The 27,280-nt window shown below is 35.7% G+C and overlaps 1 protein-coding gene across 1 annotated transcript in view; it reads right to left on the bottom strand.

Moving 5' to 3' along the window:
• The window catches only part of TFAP2D (transcription factor AP-2 delta), a 60,250-nt gene that overhangs the window by 3,523 nt on the left and 29,447 nt on the right, over positions 1-27,280 (bottom strand). Inside the window, exons 6-7 of the mRNA XM_033219904.1 lie at positions 24,430-24,571; positions 18,321-18,434 (exon numbers count right to left, since the gene is read on the bottom strand). Coding sequence (XP_033075795.1) covers positions 18,321-18,434; positions 24,430-24,571 — 256 coding nt within the window. The remainder of the gene's footprint in view (positions 1-18,320; positions 18,435-24,429; positions 24,572-27,280) is intronic.

The following is a 27,280-nucleotide window of genomic DNA, read 5'->3' as shown; positions in this document are numbered from 1 at the left end:
TGGTGAAACTCCGTCTCTACTAAAAATACAAAAAAAATTAGCCGGGTGTAGTGGCACATGCCTGTAATCCCAGCTACTCAGGAGACCCTCTTGAACTCGGGTGAGATCATGCCACTGCATTCCAGCCTGGGCAACAGAGCAAGACTTTGTCAAAACAAAACAAAACAAAGCAAAAACAAAAAACCCCACTTCATTCAACAAAGAACTCTAAAATCAATTGTAGGATATTCAATATAAAAAAAGTCATCTTCACTTTCATGACCTTAAATGTCATCTTTCAATATGAAAAACATTATGTAAATTTTGTTAATTACCTTAATTTAACATTACCTGCATATTAAAAATATGCATAGCACTCTGCACAGAATGATAATAAATGTAAGGCAGAGATTCTTTTCTAGCAGGTTTCAGAGAAATTTATGAATCCCAATAATTAAAGTAATCTAATGTACTACAATAATGTAAAAAGAAGTATGCAATCACAGTATGTTTTAAAAAGTTCTGGGAATATCATGCTATGCTTTTAGCCCCAGTCATTCCAGAAAAATAGGTGTGTATCTCATTCACAGTGACATACAGAAAAGGAGAGGGCTGCGTTCAGTGGCTCATGCCTATAATCTCAGAGCCTTGGGATGCCAACGAGGGAGGATCGTGTAAGCCCAGGAACCTGAGAGTACAGAGAACTATGATTGCACCATTCATTGCACGCTAGCCTGGGCAACAAAGCAAATCTCTGTCTCAAAAGCACAAAAAAAAAAAAAAAAAAAAGGAGGGAGGAATAATGTAGAACTTTGGGAGGCCGAGATGGGCGGATCACGAGGTCAGGAGATTGAGACCATCCTGGCTAACACGGTGAAACCCCGTCTCTACTAAAAATACAAAAAACTAGCCGGGCGAGGTGCGGCGCCTGTAGTCCCAGCTACTCGGGAGGCTGAGGCAGGAGAATGGCGTGAACCCGGGAGGCGGAGCTTGCAGTGAGCTGAGATCTGGCCACTGCACTCCAGCCTGGGTGACAGAGCGAGACTCCGTCTCAAAAAAAAAAAAAAAAAAAAAAGACTAAGGTCACCTGCAAGGTAACAAACTATAGTCAAATCTTCTAACTCTTTGATAATAGAGATGATTTTCACCTTTGGAAAATATTTTTCAGTTACAGGTTTGATGTTTAAGTTACCCTTGGCATTTGCACATAATTTCATCAGATTACTGATGAGAGCACATTTCACATGCAAATATCACCAAGGTTAAATAGCAGCCGTGATGGTTTGAAATAGGCAGTCAAAATATAGAAGTTATTTTAAATTCTAAATTCTAAAACTCTATCCTCAATGAGGCCATGAAGACAACTTGCATTGTGTTAGATAAGTCATGTCTATGCTACATTTGTAAAAGAATAGTGACTATAGAGGATTCACAGGTCATATCAGGTTTCTTAATGTTTCTCAAGTTGCCTTCCTTCACCCTATGTAATCATGTGCTCTATTACCTTATTTTTTTAAAGTTTATCTCAAGTTTATTTCTTTTTAATACCCAAACATGACAGTTATTCCTATTTGTGTGTGTTGTGTGTCCGTCCTCTCTCAGTCAATTGAAATTCCACTCAAAGAAACTCACAATTTCTTTGATGATACTGATGAAAAATGGATTAGTTTCCTCGTGCCTGGCTTAAGATGTTGAAAAACAGCTGTGTTACTTCCAAAGGATAGAAACTTGCCAAAGTGATGAGAAGACTTAAATAAAATTCTGGGGAGAAAGAAGTAACAATCCCCAAACAAATGTAAAACTATAGCACAGAGAGGACAACGGGAAGAAAACAGATGAGGCTAAACTCCCACTCACCAAGTGAGGAAGAGGAATGGGAATAACATTGGTAGCATCAGAGCATAATTGACAATCAAAGTATATCAGATTTTTACTGCAAGTGGTAAATCATGTCCCTCATAATAAAGACCATATATGACAAGCCTACACCTAACATCATACTCAATAGTAAAACGCTGAAAACTTTCATCTAACATCAGGAACAAGAAGACGGTGCCCACTCTTACCACTTTTATTGCTATTTAACATAGTACTGGCAGTCCTAGCCAGAACTATTGGGCAAGAGAAAGAAACAAAAAGCATCCTAATCAGAAAGGAAAAAGTTCAGTTGTTTCTGTTTGCAGATGATATGATTTTAGAAAATCCTAAAGGCTCTGTGAAAAACTGTTATAATAAATAAATTCAATAAAGTTTCATGACACAAAAATCAGTTGCATTTCTAAGGAGTACCAATGGACTATGTGAAAAAAAGGAATTAAGAAAGCAATCTCATAGTATCAAAAGGAATAAATAGTATCAAAAAGAATAAAATACTTACGAATAAATTTAACCACAGAGGATTCAAGATCTATACACTAAAAATTATAAGACACTAATGAAAGAAATTAAAGAAGGCACAAACAAATGGAAAGAGATAACCTGTGTTCATGGATTGGAAGCATTAATTTTTTTAAATGTCCATACTAAAACCGATCTATGGATTAAGTGCAACCCCTCCCAAAATTTAAACAGCATTTTCACAGAAATAGGAAAAACAACACTAAAATTCACTGGGAACAACGAAAGACCCTATCTGTCTTGAGAAACATAGATAAAAATATCATGTTTCTGATTTCAAATTATATTATGAAGCTATAGTAATCAAAACAGTATAGTACTGGCATAAAAACAGACACATAGACCAATGGAACAGAATGAGTCTAGAAATAAGCCCTCATATATGTAGTAAGCTAATCTTTGACAAGATTTTAATGAACACATAATGGGGAAAGGATGGTCTCTTCAATAAATGGTTCTAGAAAAACTGAATATCCACATGCCAAAAAATAAAATTGGATCCTTATCTTACACCATACACAGAAATGAACTTAAAATTGATTAAAAACTGAAATGTAATAAAAGACCTAAACTATAAAGCTCCTAGAAGAAAAAATAGGAAAAAATATTTTTGACATTGGTCTGGGCATTATTTTTTGGATATGACACAAAAAGCACAGGCAACAAAACCAAAAATAAGTAAATGGGATTCGGTCAAATGAAGAACACTTCTGCACAGTAAAGGTAACAATCACAAAATGAAAAGGCAACCTACAGAATGGGAGAAAATATTAGCAAACCATACATTTGAGACAAGAATTAATATCTAAAATATATAAGGAGCTCATGCAACTCAATAGGTAAAAAAAATAACCTGATATTAAAAATGGGCTAAGGACACAAACATACATTTTTCCAAAGATGACATACAAATGGATAGTAAGTATATGAAGAGATGCTCAACATCACTAATCATCAGTGATACACAAATTAAAACCACAATGAGATGTCACTTCACATCTGTTAGGATGGCTATTTTCAAAAAGCTGAGAGATAAGTTGTGGTGAGGGTGTAGATAAAAGGGAACCCTGTACTCTGTTGGTAGAAAAGCAAACAGGTGCAGTCATTATGCAAAACACTATGAAAGTTCCTCGAAAACCTAAACACCAGAATGACAACATGATCCTGCAATCCCGTTTCTGGGTATATATCTAAAGAAATAAATATATCTGAAAGAGATATCTAAACCCCATGTTCATTGTAACATTATTTCTTTCTTTTTTTTTTTTTTTTGAGACAGAGTCTTGCTCTGTAGCCCAGGCTGGAGTGCAGTGGCTGGATCTCAGCTCACTGTAAGCTCCGCCTCCCGGGTTCACGCCATTCTCCTGCCTCAGCCTCCCGAGTAGCTGGGACTACAGGCGCCCGCCACCTCGCCCGGCTAGTTTTTTTCTTTTTTGTATTTTTTAGTAGAGACGGGGTTTCGCTGTGTTAGCCAGGATGGTCTCGATCTCCTGACCTCGTGATCCAACTGTCTCGGCCTCCCAAAGTGCTGGGATTACAGGCTTGAGCCACCGCACCCGGCCTGTAGCATTATTTCTAATAGTCAAGATGGGGAAACAACTTAAGTGTCTTGTAGAAGACACTATATATATATACAACGGAATATTATTTAGCCATAACAAAGAAGGCAATTTTGCCATTTTGACAACATGAATGAATCTGGAAGACATGATGCTAACTGAAATAACCCAGACACAGAAAGACAAATACTGCATGGTATCATTTATATGTGAAATCTAAAAAAGCCAAACCATAAAAACAGAGTAGAGGGTTGTTGTCAGAGGCTAAGAAGTAACAGAAATGGGGCGATGTTGGTCAAAAGGTACAAACTTTCAGTAATGAGATGAATAAGTTCTGGGCACCTACTGAATAGCATAGTGGCTATAGTTAAGAATCATGCATTATATATTTGAAATTTATTTATATTCAAGATATAATTAAGAGAGTATATCTTAAGTGTTGTCACCACACACACCCAAAATGTTACTATGTGAGGTGATGGATGTATTAGCTTGATTGTTGTGATCATTTCACAATATATATCAAATCATCATATCCTGCATCTTAAATATGTATAATTTGTATTTGTCAATTATACCTCAATAAAGCTGGTAAGAAAATAAACAGGTCTGAGATGGAAAACTGTTATTATCAATACATACTTCACCTGACATTATCTGCCAGCAGTTGGGTATTAGTCACCTCCAGGAAGCATCTAGCCTGGGGAAGAAGGGGTGGGGACACCAGTTTCTGGAGTAATATTTTTTTCCTTAAACAATTTTATTTATATTTATTTTAATCACAAAACTAATTCCTTTATTTTTATTTTTATAGATTTAAGGGATATAAGTGTAGTTTCATTGTATGGATATATTGCACAGCAGTGTATGTAATAACTGAATTAAATGAACAGCTAAATGTTTCTTGGTTTCATTTGGGAATCTCTGATGCCCAAATCTGTAGGTTTTGTTTCAAAGTTTTGCTCCAAGAACGAGAAAAAGGAATAGTGCAGATAGGCCCAATGTTTGCAGGGAAGAGTATTCTGTTAGCATATGAAAGATTAAATAGTAACTAAATTTTTTGCTTTCTTTTCAGAGTTCAATCTTTAAAGCTGGCAATAGTATGATGAATGAAGTTAAGACCTTTTTGTTAAGTCTAGAAATCACCTATTTATGGATAAAGAAAACACAAGCACATGTTTCAGAGACAATGAAGTTGTTAGGTAATCTTTAATCTTTGAGAAATCCTGGAAGATGAGACATAAAGTAGTAAAATTAAACAGAGAGACATGACTTAACAGTTAAAGCAGGGGGGAAAAGATTTTAGAAACTCTGGGTTATTAAATTATATTTAATTAGTCTAACACATTTCTGTAATGGGATAGTTTCAAAATTTGAATTTATCAAGATTGAATTTGCATATGGTAATATTTACTCTTTTCAGGTTTACAGTTGGTTGAAATTTAACCTGGTTAACTAGTTTACAGTTTACAGTTGGTTGAAATGGTGGTGTAACTACCACCATTACTCAAATCTCCCAAGCCCCGGCTCCTGGCAATCACTGCTCTAGTTTTTGTTCCTATAATTTTCATGTTTCCCCAGTTTCACATAAACCGAATCATGAAGTCTATAGACTTTCATGACTGGCTTCTTTCATTTAGTATAATAATTTTCCGATTCATTTATGTTGTATTTATCAATATATTGTTTCTTTTTATTGCTGGCAAGTATTCCATTGAATGGATTTATGACAATTTGTTCACAATAGGTTATTAAAAAGCTGAAGTGTTAGTATTTAAAAAGTAGAAGTAGGCCGGGCGCGGTGGCTCATGCCGATAATCCCAGCACTTTGGGAGGCCGAGACGGGCGGATCACGAAGTCAGGAAATCGAGACTATCCCGGCTAACACGGTGAAACCCCGTCTCTATTAAAAATACAAAAAGATTAGCTGGGTGTGGTGGTGGGTGCCTGTAGTCACAGCTACTCGGGAGGCTGAGGCAGAAGAATGGCGTGAACCCGGGAGGCAGAGCTTGCAGTGAGCCGAGATTGCACCACAGCACTCCAGCCTGGGCGACAGAGCAAGACTCCGTATCAAAAAAAAAAAGAAGTAATCACTGAAATGCTGCATGGATTTAGTAAGTTATGTAATAAAGTAACTGCATTTCCTTTTACAAATGAGTTATTAGAGCAGTAGCAATATAATTGAATGCAGGATTTCAGCAATGCATCTAACAAAGTCTCCCCACATACTGTATAAAAAGTTGGAGGGGAGGAGGAAGGTAAGCTAGATGACAGCAAAGTAAGGCAAATTCACAGCTGGTTGTACAATGACACCCAAAGTGTGGATGTAAGAGCGGTTGTCAACCTTGAAAGATGTCTCTTGTGGAGTGCTGCAAGGCTGTCATTAATCCCACTCTGCTGGACACGTTAATTAACAATGTGATTGAAGCCATCATAGATTTTTAGCTTAATGGCTGGTATGAAAATAGAGAGGAAAATTCCTGCATTGTGTAACAGAACCACAGTTCTGAAAAACCTTAATGTGATAGACAGCTTAATTGGTGGGCCAAAATCAATGATAGGAAATTTAGGGGAGATTAAGGAAAACATGTCCATTTGGGTAAAAAGCAAATTAGTGTTGCAATATACTAAGAAGGAGATCTGACTCAAGGGCTATTCATAGGAAAGAGCTTTACGAAATCAGTAAGTCTAAATTAAAAAGGCAAAGGTCAAAATTTGAGGTTTGGAGCATAGTTAGGCGGACTTAGAGACTACGTCTACCTTGGACTATATTCTCATTCATTTTCTCTTTCTTTCTGTCTCTCTCTCTCTCTGTCTCTAACTAGATTACAGCTCAGTGATTTCATTTTCCTATTACTAATTTCACACTGAGGAGCAGAAAGGCTCTGACAACTTGACTGTGAACAATACCATCACCTACTGAGAAAATTCAGACTAGGGTAGTTTATGGCACCTGATGTTAGGGAAAATGTAACTTATATTTAACAGTCATCTCCCTAATTTTATTCATGGTTTTAAAAGCTCCTATTTTGCTAGACCTCCCAATTAACATTCTCTAAAGTACCTTTCTTGCAACATAAAGCATCTCCTCAAATTGGCTCAGTTCAGGAAGGAGGTAACTGTTTACTGGATTCAGGGGTGAAGCTCTACTTTTCCGTTTTCCTCTTAAGTGTCAGGTTTCTTCCCTAAGTGTTTACATTTCAATGACTGAAAGAACACCACTGGGTAGAGTAGCCATTTCTAGGGAGCTTTTGCACTCGTGTGTGTAGTGTGTTTGTGTGTGTGTGTATGCATATATGTGTGAAAGAGAGAGAAAGAGTGTGTGTGTACCTGTAGACTTGTATTGGTTTTGCCTTCTTATAAAATGGCATCTTCTTCTTGGCCAGTGGCCTTGACCTGAATGTTTTACTGATACAGTCTGTAACTTTTTACATGGAAATGTATTGCAACCATTCAAACTGTATTCTCTAAGGTGGGTGTCAAAACTATAGAAATTGAGGCTCAGAAATGAAAGAGAAGAGGTAGAATAGAGGGTGGAAGAAAGAGACTGCTGTTTAAAAGAAAATATATTTTAATCCTTTCTTCTTTTTCCCTGTGTGGTTTTGCTAATAAGATGGTAGCAACAACCCATTTTTAACTTGGACAGTGTTTATACTTAGAAATCGCTTGACATTAATGACAAGAACCTATCAGAAAATTCCATATAATAGGAATTTCACAAACTTCTATTCGCACCTTATAATCCCTGGTTAACTGCATTTCTTGCTCATGGTCAAGGCCTTACCTACATTTATGTTTAAAATCTCCAAAGCTTCAGTTCTTACTTAGAATGTAAGCTAGTATAGGATTCTGAATGTTAGAGGAATAAGAGCCATTTTACTTTCTCTAATCTAAGTAAGTATAGTTTACATTTCACTAGCTTAATTGTATGCTAGATAAATTCTAGAAAGCTGTGTCCATATTTTTCTAATTGTCCTTCAAAAATGCTTTATATTTACTTTAATTGATTTGTCTAAACTAATTTAAATTAGACCACTAAAGCAATTTCTAAAACAGAGCCTGAAGCAATCTTCTATGGAATCCTCTCCTGAATTCTTCCTATCTTGGCAAGAGTTGTGCCTGGTATCCAGCACCTTTCTACCTACTAATCAAACACTGATCCAATATGTGTTATAAAGGAAATGAAAGTCTCTTTAGTATTTGTCACTGAAGATTAGATCACTCAGTTGTGTCTGCCAGCCATAGATAAATTTTTCTAGCTTTCTTTTGGGGTACAAAAAGCTGGAGGTAATAGACACTATCGTGCTACAAACTAGAAAACTGAAAATCAATAGAAAATAGCCTGCCATCATCATTTAAGTAATTTGACTAAAAGCTAATTTCATTTTGTAAAGTTTCAACTTTTTACCTGAAAAAGCAAGCAAGCCTTTTTCTCCACTTTTTTTTTTTTCTTTTTTGGTGTGTGTGAAGGTTGAAATGGTGTTTGGGTTATTATTCCTATTATTTTGTTATATTGCGTCATTCCAGTGGGTGTTTACTATCACTAATCTTTTGATTCCTAGAATAGCATACCGATGTCACTCAGTTCTGCTTTTTGCCTTCTGGGAAGCATGCAAACAGTAAGATTTAAATGCAAGACAAATCTCCTTTTCCTTTCCTCTGAGATTATTCAGTTACTACAGGCTTAGGTCCAAGTGCAGTCTATAATCTCACCACAGTGTTAGGTGGCCACCAGATAAGGGCCTTTTACTCATGAGAACAGCCCAGTAGAGAGGGAGTCTGGGGAACAGACCTTCAACAACAACAGCAAAGAATTATAGGTCTTCTCCGCCCCACCTTACTTCCTCTCACAGCTCTGAGTATTAGACATTTTATTTCTAAAGCAGCACAACTTCTAAATGTAGGCCATGAAAAGAGACCCTTACATGCTTGAGGATAAGCATGTAACTGAGGCTTATCCTCCAGAACTCAATGGCATCTATTCTTTGTAGCCTAAATGATTCAGAAAACAGATGAAAGGTGAAACCAGTTGATGGTGCTTATTTTCTATGTAGATTATCTTATCTCATGGTCCCAAGTACTTTTACAATGGAATTGAATTAAGATACACAGTTAAAGTATCTAGTTCTCTGGTGGTGAAGAATCATTGACATCTACTCATTAAGCAAAGCCTTGACAACACCCCCAAATGTTCTGTGGTTTCTCAGTTGGTGGTTCTCAACCATAGATGCATATAAGAAATCACTCACAAATCTTATTTCAAAAATAGTAATATATGGACTCCACCCCCAAGACCTTGATTTAGTTGGTTTGGGATGAATCCAAAGCATCAGTATTTTTTAAACAACCCTCATTCCATTTAAATGCAGAGAAAAAATTCAGTATGTCTCCTTAGGACCAAGAAATAATGCCTAACTATTATGTCTGCATTCCTCCTTGGGAAAAAGAGGATGATAAACTTCTGCAGCATTTCCCACAAGACCTTCTGCAGAATCTTAGTGTTACGTAATGTTAATATGTACTCTGAGATTTAAAAACAGTTTTCATGATCAAGTTTTAGAAACTGTGGCTAAGTGTTCCCTCTTTTCAAAAAGGGTTCTGGGAGTCTTTGGTATGCCAATATGCATTGTCATACTTCAAGATAGGTACAATAATTAGGGTTTCTTGAACCAAAAAACTCTTGACCATGAAACACTTTCAGAGAGCATCTCATAGGGCTGACTAGTGCACTATGAAACTCGATTTGGGGAAGTATGTTTATGACTACCCCGAATCTCTGTCAGATTGGGAGATGTGTGTTCATCCACTGCCCTAAAGTCACATTCCTTCTGTTCTTCTCAATTACTTTGAGGTCCCAAAGGGGAATGAATGGGTCCTTGTGTCTCCGTTTTACCTCAGTACAGCTCAATAGCAAAGCAGGCTAACATTAGAAGAGACTACAATCAATTACATCCAAGTCAACTTCTTGAAAGTGATAACATTTGATGTTTGTACTATAATTTTTACATATGAGAATGGAGATTATAGGGACACATTAACCATCTTGTTACATTTCTCCTTATCAGACATATTTTCTATTTGGAATAGAGAAATGAAAATGCTAAGCTTTTTAAAATGGTTTTTATTGAACTGTTGATGTTTTAAGATGACTAAGTTGACAAAACATAAAAGGAAGATATGAGATGATATAGAAACTCAGCATAAGGAATGATTTTAAATGAATCTGTAAATTAAGAATGGAGTAAAATATTATTGATCTAGAAAGAACCTTAGAAATCACCCAGCTTAACTGCATTGACTCATGAACATGCAGAAGTCACACGGGTGAAATTCCTATTTTAAATTCACACATCTAGTTGGTAACCAAGTGGAGACTGAGTTAGGTCCCCTGACAATTAATCCTGAGTGCTTCCCACCGTGCCATATTGTCTTTTGTCAATTTCTCTTCAGTCCATAGCTCAACAAAGATAGACAATATTTAAATAAAAATTAACCAAAACTCTTCCACAATGTATGCGTTCCCCAAAGTCAATTATTCACACATGCAGTTATTACAGGGTCATGTTTGCAACTTTTAATTAGAAACAGTTACCTCTGGCTGCTATTGTTTTAACCACTAGTCTCCTATGTGCTAAATCTAAAAATCCATAAAAATGTCATCAAAAGCCCTGTAACTGATGCTTTAATGTATGTTCCTCCTGACAAAGATTCATTGCTTTAGTAAACTTTAGGCAGGTTTCTGAACCTTCTCCTAGTCCCATCTTTGCATTTCCTTGTAAAAATCCAGTTTTAGCAAGGAAGATCTCCCACAACTCATATCTGCTGACCCTTGCTTTTGAGATCACAGATTTAATTGAAATTTCATTGTCTCTTTTCTCACACTAAAGAATGCTTAGTGAAGAAACTCGCCCACTGTTGATGACCTTCCCAGCCACTTTTCCATCTCAAGAAAATTTTAACAAAATAAAAACAAAAAACGAAACCTATGCACACTTTAGGCTTCTTGGAGAAAACCAAACATGCTCACATTTGACTAGAGACAAACATCTGCTTTTCAGCATGTTGCCAAGAACAGAGCAATCAGAAAATACCAGTTGAGTTGACAGTAAGGCGTGTCATATGTGGAACCCTGAAGGAAATGGGAATGAATAACCCTTGAAGAGAAAGCTAGGGAAGACATGAGAACTGCGTTTAGAAAGTGGGAGGGAACCAGGATGAAAGTAACTCTGTAAAGCCCGCAAGAAGCGGGCATTGGGAAATGGAAGGAAGGCATTTCTAACAGAGTTGTCAGAGATAGAGAGCAGTCTATTATTGAGAGTTTCCAAGCTTGAGATGGATGATAACTTGACAGAGACGTTGGAGAGAAGGTCTAAATGTTGAAGAAGAGTAGGAAATGTTAGAGGCCTTCCAACACTGAGAATCATTGAAGAAAATTTAATCACCAGCAAGCACACAGATGTCTGGGACTGCCTATACATTCCTTATTTCCCAAGGCAGTAGTAAGAGGGTATATTTCTAAGAAGGTAGGCTGTCAGGATAATTTATGAGTTAAATAGGAGAATTAAGCACGTTGATCATTTTACTTCCCTAGTCCATCATCCAATTAAAACATCATGGCCCTGAGAATGAACCAGTGGAGAATATACACAGGACCCAATTGAGATATTATTGTAATCTACATTTATTTACATATATTTATTGCATGCATACTATTCGCTAGGTACTGTGGATAAAAAGAAGAAATTTCCTTATTTCCCCAGGTAAATTACCAGTATGCTTAATCTTCTATTGTAGCATCACTCTTGTATATTATAAGCCTATATATATCTATATAGAATAGTTATATCTATGTTCTATAGATATAGAATAATTATATATTCTCTCTCTCTCTCTCTCTATACATAAAATTATTCTCCATTTTAGAAGTTCTAAAGAATGGGATAATCCTCTAGTCATCTTTTCACTACCTGCCATTAACATAATAGAAACCATAAATAATAATTCTACTAGAAATAACAGAAACAACAAAATTTCAGCCTCCCAAGATACATGCTGAGAAAAAAAGTTTCCTCATTTTTTGGACAGGGTGTCTTCCCTGAACTGAGCCTCCAAGAATCCAAGATAGTCTGACTCCTTTTTTTTTTTTTTTTTTGAGATGGAGTCTCGCTCTGTCACCCAGGCTGGAGTGCAGTGGCATAATCTCAGCTCACTGCAAGCTCCACCTCCCGGGTTCACAATATTGTCCTGCCTCAGCCTCCCAAGTAGCTGGGACTACAGGCGCCCGCCACCACGCCTGGCTAATTTTTTGCATTTGTAGTACAGACGGGATTTCACTGTGGTCTCTATCTTCTGACCTCGTGATCCACCCATCTCGGCCTCCCAAAGTGCTGGGATTATAGGCGTGAGCCACCATGCCCGGCAAGATAGTCTGATTTCTTATTACATTGTCAAATGTGCTTTTGCTTAACTTCAGATTCAAGGAGATTATGAGAACATAAGAGACAAAGAGGGGAAATTTTTAAGATTTCCTGAAATCTCAAAGAGGGAAACTCCTAATATTTCAAAAAAGTAGGACTCTGGGTTTCCATCTGAGCTGAGGCTACTCTGACCATGAAACCCCATGCCACCTTCGTCTAATTGCCACCACTCTTCCCAGGAACTGTAAGTCTATGGGGTCTTCCGCAGATGTCAATCAAATCTTTTCCCCCTTCTCGTGTGTGTTGTGGTGTCTGCTGTGTTCTCTACAACAATACACACTGTTGATGGTACTCAGTAAATTATAAATAATGAATAAGCCTGCCTTCTGTCATTTTGATGGAAACAAGAAGCTTTCCAGGCTGTGAATTCTGAGAAGGGTCACTGCTATGCATACGGCTTCCCAGAACACACTGATATGTCAACTGCCATGGAAAACTAGAAGTAGTTATCTGTGCTTTGTCTGGACATATTAAATCTGCTGAAAGTATGCCACAGTTCTCAAGGCACCAAATTGGCCAACCTATAAGGTATATTTTTAAGTGGTCTGCATTGGGAAGGAGGTTTAACTAAATAAAATAGTAACACAAGTTGATGTTACTAATTAGAATATTCTCTATGCCTATCCAATTACACTCCCTCTTCACTTCTTTCCCAGCTAGCATTCAGTAAAATACGGTGGAAAATCGTACTCTGACAATTGTCCGCTTTCAAAGTCAGATGTGATATGTCTCCTTTGTAATTCATCTTTCTCTTGAGCTTATGGTTCTATCGAAATTACAGTTGTCACTGTCAGCAGAAAATTTTAAAAGGGACACACTCGGCCCGGTACAGTTGCTCATACGCCTGTAATCCAGCACTTTAGGAGGCTGAGGTGGGCAGATTGCTTGAGCCTACAAAGTCGAAACCAACCTGGGCAACATGGTGAAACTATCTCTATAAAAAATACAAAAAAATAGCCAAGCATGGTCGCACACGCCTGTAGTCTCAAGAATCAGAATCTGAGCCCAGGAAGTCTAGGGTACAGTGAGACATGATTGAGCCACTGTACTCCAACCTGGGTAACAGAGTGAGATCCTGTCTCACAAAAAAAAAAATAAAACAAAAATAAAAAAGACACGCTGTATGCTAACACATGTTTTCCCAGATTATTAGTAGAATCATCAATGTCGAATCTTTTTATTTTTAATTTTAAAATTTTTGATAGAGATGGAGTCTCTTCGTGTTGCACAACCTGGTCTTGAAGTCTTGGCCTCAAGTGATCCTTCCACCTCGGGCTCCCAATAGAATGTTTTTAATATGTTAGTATACAATACAAAACTTGATAGAATTCTCAGTGACACTTTAAAAGTGAACTGGAGTTTTTCTTCTCCCAAAGGGGGAAAAAAAGCTTATAGTTACAGAATATCCTAGAACTGTGGTTCTTAAACCTGCCTAACAATCAGAACCAACTTCAGAGTTTTAAAAATAACATAGATACCTGAGTCCAGCCCTAGAACTACTGAATCAAATCTTTAAATATTAAATAAGTCCTCCAATCCTTGAGGTTTTTTTTAGTTTCAAGAGCAATTCTGATATAAAGCCAAGTTTAACAAATACACTTGTAAAGTGCAGAGTCTATTTAAAGGCTAAGCAACAAGCTGACTTTTGCTATCCTATTGTTAACATATTCTGTTGATGCCTTTTAAAATAAATGTGCAGTAAAGAAATTACACACATTTAAATTCAGTCTACATCAGGAACCTTCACTTTGGGTTTCAATTGGAAATGCCAATCATGTATCTTTTGTTTAAAATGATAAAATTTAAGACATGCAAAAGAATGAAGTTGGACCCTTACCTTACAACATAAACAAAACTTAACTCAAAATGAATCAAAGACCGAAACAAGACATACAACTGTAAAACTGTTAGAAGAAAAAATACAGGAAAGCTTTAATGCATTGTATTCGACAAAGATTTCCTGGATTTGACGCCAAGAGCACAGGCAACAAAGGTAAAAATAAACGAATTAAACTACATCAAAATTTAAAACTATGTACCAGAGACACAATCAACAGATTAACAAAGAAATGTACAGAACGAAAAAAGTATTTGCAAATTATACATCTAAGAAGAGGTTACTATCTAGAATATATAAAAACCTCCAGCTTAATAAAAAAAAAAAAAAAAAAAAAACCTGGTCAAAAAGTAGGCAAAGGACTTAAACATTTCTTCAAAGATGATATAGAAATGGCTAACAAGCATATGAAAAGATGCTCAACATCACTAATCATTAGAGAAATGCAAATCAACAATTAAATATCACCTCACACCCATGAGGATGGCTACTATTTGGTGAAGAGATGGAGAAATAGAAACCTTGTACATTATCTGTGAAAATGTAAAGTGATGTAGCAGCTATGGAAAATGGTAGAATAGGTCCTCAAAAAATGACAAATAGGCCGGGCGCGGTGGCTCAAGCCTGTAATCCCAGCACTTTGGGAGGCCGAGACGGGTGGATCACGAGGTCAGGAGATCGAGACCATCCTGGCTAACACGGTGAAACCCCGTCTCTACTAAAAAATACAAAATCTAGCCGGGCGAAGTGGCGGGCGCCTGTAGTCCCAGCTACTCGGGAGGCTGAGGCAGGAGAATGGCGTGAACCTGGGAGGCGGAGCTTGCAGTGAGCTGAGATCCGGCCACTGCACTCCAGCCGGGAGACAGAGCGAGACTCCGTCTCAAAAAAAAAAAAAAAAAAAAAAAAAAAAAAAAAAAAATGACAAATAAAATTTCCATATCATCCAGCAATTTCCCTTCTGGGTGTGTATCCAAAAGAACTGAAAGCAGGACTTTGAAGAGGCATTTTCACACCCATGTTCTTGGCAGCACTAGTCATGATAGTCAAGAAGTGGAAGCAACCTAACTGCCATCAATGAATGAATAGATAAACAAAATGTGGCATATATAGGCACATACACACTTACACACACACACACACACAAACAGAAATGTTGTGCATCCTTAAAAGGAAGAAAATTTTGGCACATGCTACGACATGAATGAACCTGGAAGACCTTATGCTAATTGAAATAAGTCAGTTGCAAAAAGGCAAATACTATATGATTCCTCTTATATGAGATGTCTAGGGTAGTTAAATCCACAGAAACACAAAATAGAATGGTAGTTGACAGAGGCTGGGGAGAGGGGAAGATGGGAAGTTGTTTAATGGGTACAGAGGCAGTTTTACAAAATAAAAAAGTTGTGGAGATGGGTAATACAACAATGAAAATATGTTTGACACTACTGAATTGGTTAGCAATGGTTAAGATGATAAATTTTCTGTTATGTATTTTTAATCACAGTTTAAGAAAAAGACATAGTAGGAAATTTGCCATAAAGAAGTCTTTGGTTATGTGATTTGTATCATCCTACTACTTTTGTTACGAAATCAGAAGATTTTATCTAAATAAATAATTTTGACTATAATTAAAGAAAAATAAAAATTCTGGCAAACATTTAAAAAGCATAATAAATAGGAAATCATAATTTTCAAATATTCAAAATATTCAATATATAAATAATACCAACATGTTATAGATGATACTATCGTAAGTAAATATGTCGTGTTAGAAAGTTTTAAGATACGGTTATGCTTGAAATTGTGATTAAGAAACTGAAGCAACATACAATCTTGAGAGTTTTACACCTCCAATAAAACCTCACTTTCTTTTCACTAGGGGTGAGGGTAGCCATTTACCATATAGTTAGCTGCACTCTGAGTAACACCAGCTTGTTCCCATATTCTGTACAGGGAGGTAAATAAGAGCTTATAAAACCCACAAAGAAAATGTGCAGCTCACATTTTCGAGTCGGTTTTCTCTAAAGAGTTCTGTGGCACTAAGTTGGCAACTGACTAATGTATTGACAAATCAGCAAGTTGTGCCTATGCTAAGAAGACAAATGTTTTGCCTATTTATTTCACACTCTAGCTGATGTTCGACCAGTGCTCTATTTTGTTTTGAGCATAAAAAGAATGGCTTACTATCTGATGAAGGTCTCAGCATCTGTAATTGGAAATAATCTAGCATACATGTCAGAGTCTCATTTCTCTGTACTTTAATAGTATGCTCCTTCTCGAAGTAAAATTGTAATTTAACACACTTCTTTAAATCCAGAATCAAACCTCAATGAAAATTAAGTTCTGAGTTGATCTTTTGTAAAAACTATAAATCCCTTTATTGTGCACACAAACAAAAATATGAGAGATATTTGTGTAGATATAATGCTAGAAACAAATTTAAACTTGGATCGGTGGTGAAGATAAATGAAACATCATTTACTGAACGCCTACTTTATATTCTTTATCTCATTTTAGCTCACCTATGGCCATATAATAGAGTGGTTCTTATCCTATTTAAAGCTGAAGAAATAAAGGTTTGGAATGAGTGGGTGAGTTACCCCAAACAACCCAGCTCACATACATAAAGGCTCACAGACACAAGGATTTGAAAAGGTTTTGACTCCAAAATCTTTTGCTCATATCATCTGGGCATTTTATTTTCCCACAATTTTATTACACTTCCTATCACTAGCTCAACTGAGTGATAGGAGAGAAGTCCTGTGAAATATATCCTACATTTTGTGCATTTTTGGAAGATAAATCCTAAGTTGAGTCTTCAGAGATGTGTGTCTATTACATCTTGAGGAAACTTGTGACATATTGTAAAATAGAATATTCTATTTAACTGTCTCTGATGTTGCAGCCTAAATTTCAACTTATTTAAACACTTGTTATTTTATATAATGAAGTGCCCTCCTCAACAGCTTTACAATTTTTGACAGGTATTGAAATCACGTTAATATTTAATGTGTATTAGTCTTTCATTAACCATTGTTTAACTAAATGATAATAACTAAGAAAGGATACAATATGCCTATCATGTAGGCATTAAAATTCTAGAGTTTTAAAAATGTAAGGCACCTGAGTAATTACCATGTTCTTTCTCACATTCCATCTGGGGCATAAACCAACCAGATAAAAAATATTTTCTTCATTCCCAAAACACATCAGAAAATGAAATTTAAAATATGCTTCCAATAATACATTTCATGCTCTTGTGTGGTCTAACTTAAGAACCATTTGCAGTTTCTAATTGCATAGAAATTTTTATCATAGTTCTGGAAAACCAGTTAGTGATATCCTGTTAACTTCTGTCATGGCATCTTTCCATCAAACAATTTGTGTCACCAAAATAAAGAACGATTTAAAAGATTTCAGAACCCTCATCCAAAAATGCTAAGTATTATTTGAAATAATACTGTTCACTTTTATAAAGTAATGATTTCCTAACAATGCATAAAGATATAAAATTTTCCAATTTAAAATGCTTCATGCATTGTTATTCTCTCAATTTGATTTTATAAGCTTGGAATTTCAAAAAATTCAGTCAATCACTGCTATGGTCTGAATATGTGTGTCCCCTTTACCCCACTCCAAATTCATATATTGAAACCTAATCCCCAATGCAATAGTATTAAATAGAGTCTTTAGGAGGTGATTAGCTTATGAGGGCAGAACCCTCATGAATAGGATTAGTGCCCTTATAAAAGAGCCCAAGGGATCTTATTTGGCCCTTTCATCATGTGGGAGAAAATTGAGACAGTGCCATCTCTGAAGCAAAGAGCAAGCCTTTATCTAACTAACTCTGCTGGCACCTTAATCTCAGACTTCCCAGCCCTCAGAACAGTAAAAAATATATTTCTATTGTTTATAAATTACCCAGTCTAAGGTATTTTGCTATAACCCATCTGAAAGGACTAGGACAGTCACCATATAAATATATAAGTGATATCTCTAGATAGAACTGTGATAGGAATACAAGAGTCTGGGTTAGTAAAGAATTTGAGCAATCTGGAAAACCAGTCTTACCTGAAATGTGTTAAATGTCTCTGGATGTCAAGGTCTAGAATTGGAGTGGGTCTGGAGGATCCCAGCGGTGATCTATCTTGGCTCAAGAGGTCTTGGAATTCTTTACAGATTTGTCTAAAATAAAAGAATCAAATTTAAAATTGAACTTTTGAAATTGGGCTTTAATTTCATCCCATGATATTTAACCAAAGACTTGTTCTCTCTTTTAAAAGCAGTCTAGATAACATTGCATAAAGAACCTCAAAAGTTCCATTCATAGCATACAGTTGAGGTTCACAATGGTGACTTTGCTCTTAACAGCTGTAGGATAATCATACAACATTTCAAACAAATAACAATCCACGAGCACTGATAAGGCCAATGTTCATTTTTAAGATGACTATTCATAAATTAACCTCAGGATAATGGAAACCCCATATGAAATGATCACGATGATCTTTTTAATTGAAATGTGATTTTTTTAGACATCATATCTGTAAACAAATTTAATTAAAGTTATAATCTTACTTCAGAGCCATGATTCAAACAGACTTCGCAAAATCCTTTTTTCCCAAGATTGCATTAGAATTCATATTCTTATGAGCTAACTTTATATGTTAATATTTGAAGCAGATAATCACCAGTAATTTAGTTCACTAGCCTCACAGAAATGGTTGTATTATGTTCCATGTAAGCTAATTTCTTGCAAAAAGTACCCTCAAGGTAACTTTTCTGCTGCATTTTTTTGCTTTAAGTGGTTATGGTTTTAGGTCATTGGTTTCAGTTTAATTACAGTATTAGCATGTAACAATAGAGCCCTTGTGATGTGCAGTGCAAATGATATAATTCTAAAGAAGCAGAATACACTATACAAAGAGATTTTGTTTTTGTTTTGTTTTTTAACAACAAAACACTAAATTAGTCCAGTCTCTGAAAAGTAAAGGATTGCCAAGGAATTGCTTAAAAGCATCCATCATCTAAAGTGAGGTGACTCCGTAATCAAGGGATAATATGATAGTAATTAGGTTTTTTATCTGTTTTTACAATGGGCAGTCGCAAAGTGTAATATTGTAGTCCTGACTTTGACTATCAATGTAACAAAAGACAGGTATAGAAGGGTCAAATTATTTCAAATGAATATGAACTCGGCCATTATTCTGCTGCAAGCCATTTGTGTCATTAACAAATGACTACCAAAAAGTGACAAAATATCTTGAAGTACAAATAATTGATCACTGAGTCAAAATCAGTGGAGACTTCTTAATCAGGTATCTAAAATTTATTGAATTCCATCAAGGATCGCTTATGATATTTTAAATGAACAATGAGGGTCTGGTTTAATGCCAGTGTTCAAATATTGTGTCATTTCACAGAATTGCCTTATTCGTGTTTGCAGAACACAGGTGAAAGTAAAAAAAGAGTCAGAAAAAGGAAAAAAAGTCCTTATTTGCTTCAATGAAATAAGATACTCCACATCCCCTTCCTAAAGGACCAGTTGGATCTCTGAGATACAGTATCTGAATACACGCTTTTTAACAACTGTGTGTTTCTACTTTCATTGAGAAGGTTTCTTTTGAACTCCTCACATTTTTTGTTGTGAGACTCAGTTGCTTTATGAAATATACCCATTTTCAGGTGTATTGCCCATATTTTAATCAATGAATGCAACTTAATCTAAGTGTTTAGTGCCATTTTGAGGAGTATATCATCATCTTTTGTGCTTTGTGTTATTTAATATAGATTTGTTGTCTTTGTTTATTGAAATTTCTAACTAAAATTTTAAATTTAGCCTCATGCTATCATTTACAAATTACTGTATGGTAGGTCATCATTATGATCCATTCTTACAAAGAAAGATTGGTGTTGTTTTTAGACTTTTGTTTTTAGCAGTCTTTTCGTTTTAGTTTTTCTATCAGATTAAAATAAATTTTAAAACATTAACATAAAGATTGAAACATTGCTTTAGTTATTATGGCATAATATCAGAATTAATTGGATAATGGAATAAACTTTTAAGTTGACAAATCAACTTTGTTCCTGTATAAATAATACAGCAAGTTATAATAAAATTGATGAAGAAATTACAAAAAGCTAAAGAGGTGGAAAAATTTAACTCATGCTGAATAATTCACACATGAAGCTCCACCAGGAGTAATATTAGAACTCTCCCCCTTTTATATTTAATTCTACAGCTTAACTCACTCACTTTCAAGTTTAGACTTGAAAACAGATGACAATCCTGTAGATTCCCCCTAGGCAATTATCATCATCATCTCATTATGGCACTTACAGAATTATGATTTTATGACCACTTTCATTCTTATTTAAATTTTTATTTATAAATCTACAAAAAGAATCTTACATCTCAAGACAAAATGTCATATTATGAATCATGTAACACAAAATGATCTTCAGTGAATCATACATTCTAACTTTATCACTTACATCATTGTCCTTAAGGACGTAAGTTTTTAGCTGATGTCTGAAATCCACGTTCTCTATTTCACCTTTAGATGATTAATATTATGGTAACACTAAAAGTTGTTAACTATTCTGCTTTACCTTAATGCAAATCAAATGTTAGACATATTTAGTTCTAAATTCAATGAAAAAGTTTAAATATGTTTTCTATTAACCAACTAAACACATGTTTTGTCTGGTTCATTTTTAGAATTCAAAAAATGTTTCAGTTTCTATTCTTTCACCTAAGTAAATGTCTAAATTACACCAAATATTTAATCAGCAAAACACTGGAAATAAAGAGGAATTCAAAGACTAATGACACTTAATTAGTAGACTCTTTACACAATTGTATACTTGGCAATATACTTAAAGACAACTGAATCTGTAATTCATGGAGGTAAAAAAGAAATATGTAGGCCAATCTGACAATGCAGATTAGCAACTGGATCTCTCATTCAATAAATTTTAGATTTCATGTATATTTTTTATAAAGTTGTTCAAGTCTTATGAATAAAGGTGAACTGACCAGGATGTAATGAATATCCATAATAGGCTAGTCAATATTAACTTTTACCATTTTAATTGACGAAAATATCCAATGCTTTACCATTGGTGTAAAATTAGAAACTTCTCAGAACACATTGGGTCCATTCATATGTTGCACAAAACGGGTATTATTTCTACACATCCCCTAGTTTATCTAGTTATAGTGATTACTGGTTATATTACATATGTTTGCTATGACTGCAGTCTCTGATTCTCTAATTTTTATTTCACATAGTCCAATAAGAAGATAGGATGCATATAAATAACAAAAATAAAAAATTATAAAGCTGTATTATAATTTTCAGATGTTTATGCCTATTTACTCTCTGTAAAATAAGTTAATTGAAATGAGTGGAATTCTTGCTTGACATTCAATGGTCTGCAAATTGTGCAGCTATAAGCAGACAGATAAAAGAAAATTACATGTTCTCACAATGTTTTATGAAATCAAAGTTCAAAATATCACCTAAAATAATATATGTTACTTAGATCCCAGGTAAAAGGAAAATACTACTACCTAGTCAAATACGCTACTCGAAAATAGATGTCTCAGTACAATTTTGACAAATATGAATGCATTTCTCTTATTTCCCTCAAATTCTTCTAGCATTACTTCTATTAAAACAAAATCTCAGTGCCAATTTGAATGTACTCAGAGGCTACCACAGACTTCAACAGAATGATGGGAATCTCTAAGAAAATAGGAATTGTTATTTATTGTGTCAATGATGGTAGTGGTGAATACTTCCAAAACCATTCCTGGGGCAAGAAGCACAGGAAGAAGTGTTTCTCTGGATTAAGGAGTGAAAGTCTTTGAATATGCATGATAAAACCACAACCAAGTCATTTTGAGGTAGAAAAAATGAAGGTGTTTCTCTTGGAAATTTGTATTTTGGGACAACAGTAAAATTCACATGGATACGTGCATTGGTAAATCTGCATGATTCTGCCAGCTAGGTTGATATGCTATGGAAACACCTGGGAGATATTACCTAAATTCTAGTACTGTATAATTATCTTGCTCTGTAACAAGTCTTTATCTTTCTCCTACGGTAATGTAAAGGATTCAAACTAACTATATGTGCTTTCAGCTTCTTCTGGAGAAACTGAAACATGACTGAAATTATTTGGAAAAAAAAAATTTATTCAAGAAGTTATTTGGAAAAGGAAAAGAGTCCAGAGTAGAGGTAAAGACTCCCAGAAGACACACTATGCAAAAGGTTCAGATTTAGGTCTTCCTACTAGCAAGTTTTCAGGGGCTTCCACATCACAAAATTTACTCCCAGATTTTAAGCCCAACTTTCATACCTGCCTTATAATTTTCTTTCTCTATCTCTTGGTCTTCATTCTGTCTTTCTGCTATTCCTTTCCCCTTAATCTTGTTTTGCTTTTTTCCTCTATTCCTTCTGCAACCAACTTTTGCTTCTCTTCTCTTTGGGACAAGATGAGATAATCTAGTACTTTCAGAACAGCAATAGATAAATAGAGTCCTAAGTCCAAACAGTGCCAGCCACAGCAGTGTGTAAACTTCAATTAAGGGATTCAAGTGTCTTAGACAAACCTGTGAGATGGTAAGTATCCCATATACTCCTTAAATTTGTAAAAAGACCTGTGTTACATAAGAAGCTGGTAGAAAATAGAATATTTAGTTTTGGTTTTATGCATTTTGAGCCAATTTAAATTTTAGCCAGTATGTTGTAAAGGCATTAAATAACTACTTTTTATCAGTTTCTAAGAAGTAATGTTTTTAATACTCTCTGCCCTAGATTTTCTCTTAAAAAGTTTTCCCTAAGGCTGGGCATAGTGACTCATGCTTGTAATCCTAGCCCTTTGGGAGGCCAAGGAGTGCAGATTGCTTGAACCCAGGAGTCTGAGACCAGCCTGGGCACTATGGCAAAAATGTATCTTTACAAAAAATACAAAAAACAGGGGGGCATGCTGGCTCATGCATGTAGTCTCAGCTACTCAGGAGGCTGAGGTGGGAGGATCACATGAACCTGGGGAGGGTGAGACTACAGTAAGCCATGATCGCACCACTGTACTCTAGCCTGGGCAACAGAGTGAGACCCTGTCTCAAAAAACAAACAAACAAAAAAAAAACAACAAAATACTTTTCCCTGAATAAAAAATTAATTCATGAATGACAGTTATTAACCAGCTGAAACTATCAGTTCTAAAATCTTAATATAGAATTAAAAATTATTTAAGATTCTTAATGGCCTATATGTAGCAATAACTTATTTCAATAAAGAGAGGATAACAAGAATTAGTTACTACCAGAAGGATTTTCCTCTAAAACTTTTGAACATAACCTGCAGTGCTACCTGCGGTTCTGTTGGATTTTTACACAATAAATGGTAGTATTCCTACTAATTATCGAAGAACTTTCAAGTGTCGGGGAATTTAAGTCATCTCATGCAAGCTTCCCCCTTTTCTATTGTATTGTCAAATTTGTCTGTATCATTTTCCTCATTATTTTAGTTTGCATTTTAATTAGGCATTTTACAATTTCCAGAAGCTTTGAAATATATTATACCTTAAAAAAAAAAAAAAGACAATAATACTATGAAGCAGTACAAGGATGATTTGTTTACTCATACACAAGACAGGATGGGGGCACTCATGGTGATCCTTGTCCCAGAGGTCTCCCTGGTACCTCTCACCAATCCGTGACCTCATCTTCTGTCACATTCCCCAAGCATTTATGGTGTTTTGAGAGCTTTACCCTCATTATTAAGGCAAAATGAGTGCCTTAGACCAAATTACACAGCAACCAAAGGCATATTTGCCTGGGATCTACATTTCCTAAACATGTTTTTCTCCAAAGGATTTCTGCATATTCTGGAGAGGTCTTCCAAGAACTTTCATCAGTTTCAATGACAGCCGTATCACTAATCAAGGGCAGTTTGTAAACCTTGCCTGGGTACCAAAGGGGGGAAAGTCCTTGTTTAATATATTTAGCTGCTGGTGTGTGAGACCTTCCTTGTTTTAGAAAATGGGTGCCTTCTAGACTTGTTTTCCTCATTTCAAAGAAAATGAAAAAAAAAACAAAACAAACAAACAAACAAAAAAAACAAAGACTGAAGACGAAAGCACACAGAGGTTTCCCTGTTCTGCTTACTTGGTCGCCAGGATCATCTTTTTTCTTGCTGTCTGTTCTTTCTGTTCCATATGTTGTCTGGCAAGATGTTCTCCTACTGCTTTGGCTGGAAACTCTGTTTCACAAGTGTAGCCAAAATCCCGAGCCAAGTGCAAAGCCTCCCCTGTTGGCAGGTAACACAAGTGAGTTTCTCACCAGCATTCAACCTTAATAACAGTAGTGTCTTGCATTTTGCTCAAGCCTCACTCCTGGCTGTGGTCAGACAAATCATTTTTCCTACTTAAACTATTCAGGAAAAAAGACCTTTTTGGGGGGAAGAGGGGAGGTAATGAGGAAGAATGAGGGGAAATCGAGGAACAGAGAAGTGACTTAGCAGGCAGGGATAGGTGGAAAATTGAGGGGAAAAAAACAGAAACACAATCCAGAAGTGTTGACACCCCTCATGGTTCTGGTCATTAGACCAGACTGACTTCCCAGGTTTCACACATGATTCCCAAGGGAAATGGTCCCATGGACAAGTCATTTTGTGCCTGCTGAACCTACAACCTATTCTTAGTGTGTCTAAACTATTCAGATGTCTTTTCCATGAGACCTATTAAAATACCTACAGAGGATCCAGATAACTTTTCAAGGAAGTTGAAGAACTTTGGAAAATCATGAATAACTTTGTTCTCTCACAAAATCCTAAACTCAAGTAAATTTTTAGGAAGTGGAGTAAAAATGGCTTCCCAGCAAAGTAAAATTAAGTGATGAAAATCAATCTGGAAAACAATGGTATTTTTAAATCTCAGTCGGGGCAAATCTTACCTGACCACTAAATTTTTTTTAAAAAATCAAGTTTTCTAAACAAAATGTGGTACATATATACCATGGAATACAATGCAGCCACAAACAAGAATGAGATCATGTTCTTTGCAAGAGTAGCTGAAGGCTATTATTCTAAGCAAACTACCACAGGGACAGAAAACCAAATACTGCATGTTCTTACTCATAAGTGGGAACTTAACAATGAGAACAGATGGACACAAAGAGAGAAACAACAGACACTGGGACCTACTTGGGGGTAAAAAGTGGGAGGAGCAAGAGAATCAGAAAAAATACCTATTGGGTAGTAAGCTTATTACCTGGGTGATGAAGTAATCTGTACACCAAACCCCCATGACACAGCTTACCTATATTACAAACCTGCACATGCACCCCTGAACCTACAAGTAAAACATAAAATCAAGTTTTTACTGTATATCTGTTAATACTAAGCATTTACTTACCTACTTTATTCAAGGCACAGTGCTAGGTAGGAGTAATGGGGAATATAAAAGAGTACCAAAGATTGCCTGTCTCTAGGAAAATGACAGTCATAACAATAATAGTAGCAACAACAACAAGTATCTTAGTTGCACTTCATACTTTTTATTGAACCTATATGAATATTACCTATAATCTTGTCATGTTTGTTGTTATTATGGTGACAGTATATAATATAAGATGTTATATTACAAGTACCAAGAAAAAATGAAATAGCTGATAATATGAAGAAAAAGGAGGAAAAGTTTATAGATATACAAAATATACAAAAGGGAACAGTTAATATCAATGAAAATACCCTTAGTAAAGATGCTAGCAATTTGGGAGACAGAAGCAGGAGGATCCCTTGAGCCCAGGAGTTCGAGACCAGCCTGGGTAACATAGAAAGACCCCATCATCTCTACAAAAATTTAAAAATTAGTCAGATGTGGTGGTGCATGCCTGCAGTCCCTAGCCACTCAGGAGTCTGAGACCAGAGGATTGCTTGACACCATGAAGTTGAGACTGTAGTGAGCCATAATTACACTACTGCACTCCAGTCTGGGTGATAGAGTAAGACTCTGTCTCCAAACAAAACAAAACAAAACAAAAAGATACTATTTTTTTCATTCCCACAAGGTGAGACCTCTTGTTCTAGGCCTTAGCAAAAAAGTCTAGTTTAATATAAAAGGTATTGCAATAAGTAAACATATTAGTGTAGTTAATGTTTTGTAAACTCTGATCGTGCCCCTCCCCACACATATTTCACATAAGCAATGGCAGGTCTTTAGCTGCGATTTTAATATTTGTATGGTGAAAAGCATCTTGTTTTTTCTTTTATTTTAAATGGAGAGATGATGTAACTAAATGGAAGTGGTCTCTATATTAATCTGAATAGTGCTAGTTTAATGAAGTCACGGTTTAAGGTAAGAAAATATGTGAGTATTTGGCAGAAGAAATGGCACAAAGGTGTGTGTGTGTGTGTGTGTTTTAAAGTCATTGTTTTGTCATACAGGACACTCACTGTTGCTTGAAAAATGATAGAAGGGAGATTATTTGAGAAGTTTGAAATTTGGAAGTAAAAATGTTTTAAAGCTTGACCCATCAAATAATGCTACAGCACCTGACCAGAGGATAAACTCATGTGGACCTTAGGATTCAAAAGTATCTTGTAAATAACAGTATAATACCATCAATAGTGTCATCTTTGTCCAGCAAGTCGAGTTACGTATATTAATATAGCTGCACATCATTATTGTTCACACCGAAACAGATATTTAAATAACATTTTAACAGAGACTATCTATCTATCTATCTATCTATCTATGTCTATCTATCTGTCTATCCATCTATCCATCCATCCATCTAATCCTTTTGCTTTACTGTTTGCACAATAGTGGGAGAGGTAAAACAGGGCAAACAAGAGGATGGCAGCACGCCTCTTGAATTTTGTGCTGAAACTTGATTCTTGCAGATCTGTCCCATTTTATGCAAAGCTCTCACCGTGTGGCTTTTAAAAACAGTTTGAGTGGGACAGCTGCTATTTACATTTACACGGACAGCCAGATTCTTCCTTCCCTCAGTTCTG

This window comes from Trachypithecus francoisi, unplaced genomic scaffold (assembly GCF_009764315.1).
Source record: "Trachypithecus francoisi isolate TF-2019V2 unplaced genomic scaffold, Tfra_2.0 Lachesis_group10, whole genome shotgun sequence".
Taxonomy (NCBI): domain Eukaryota; kingdom Metazoa; phylum Chordata; class Mammalia; order Primates; family Cercopithecidae; genus Trachypithecus; species Trachypithecus francoisi.
Note: the sequence above shows the minus strand (reverse complement) of the source record. Positions and strands in the feature narration are given on the sequence as shown.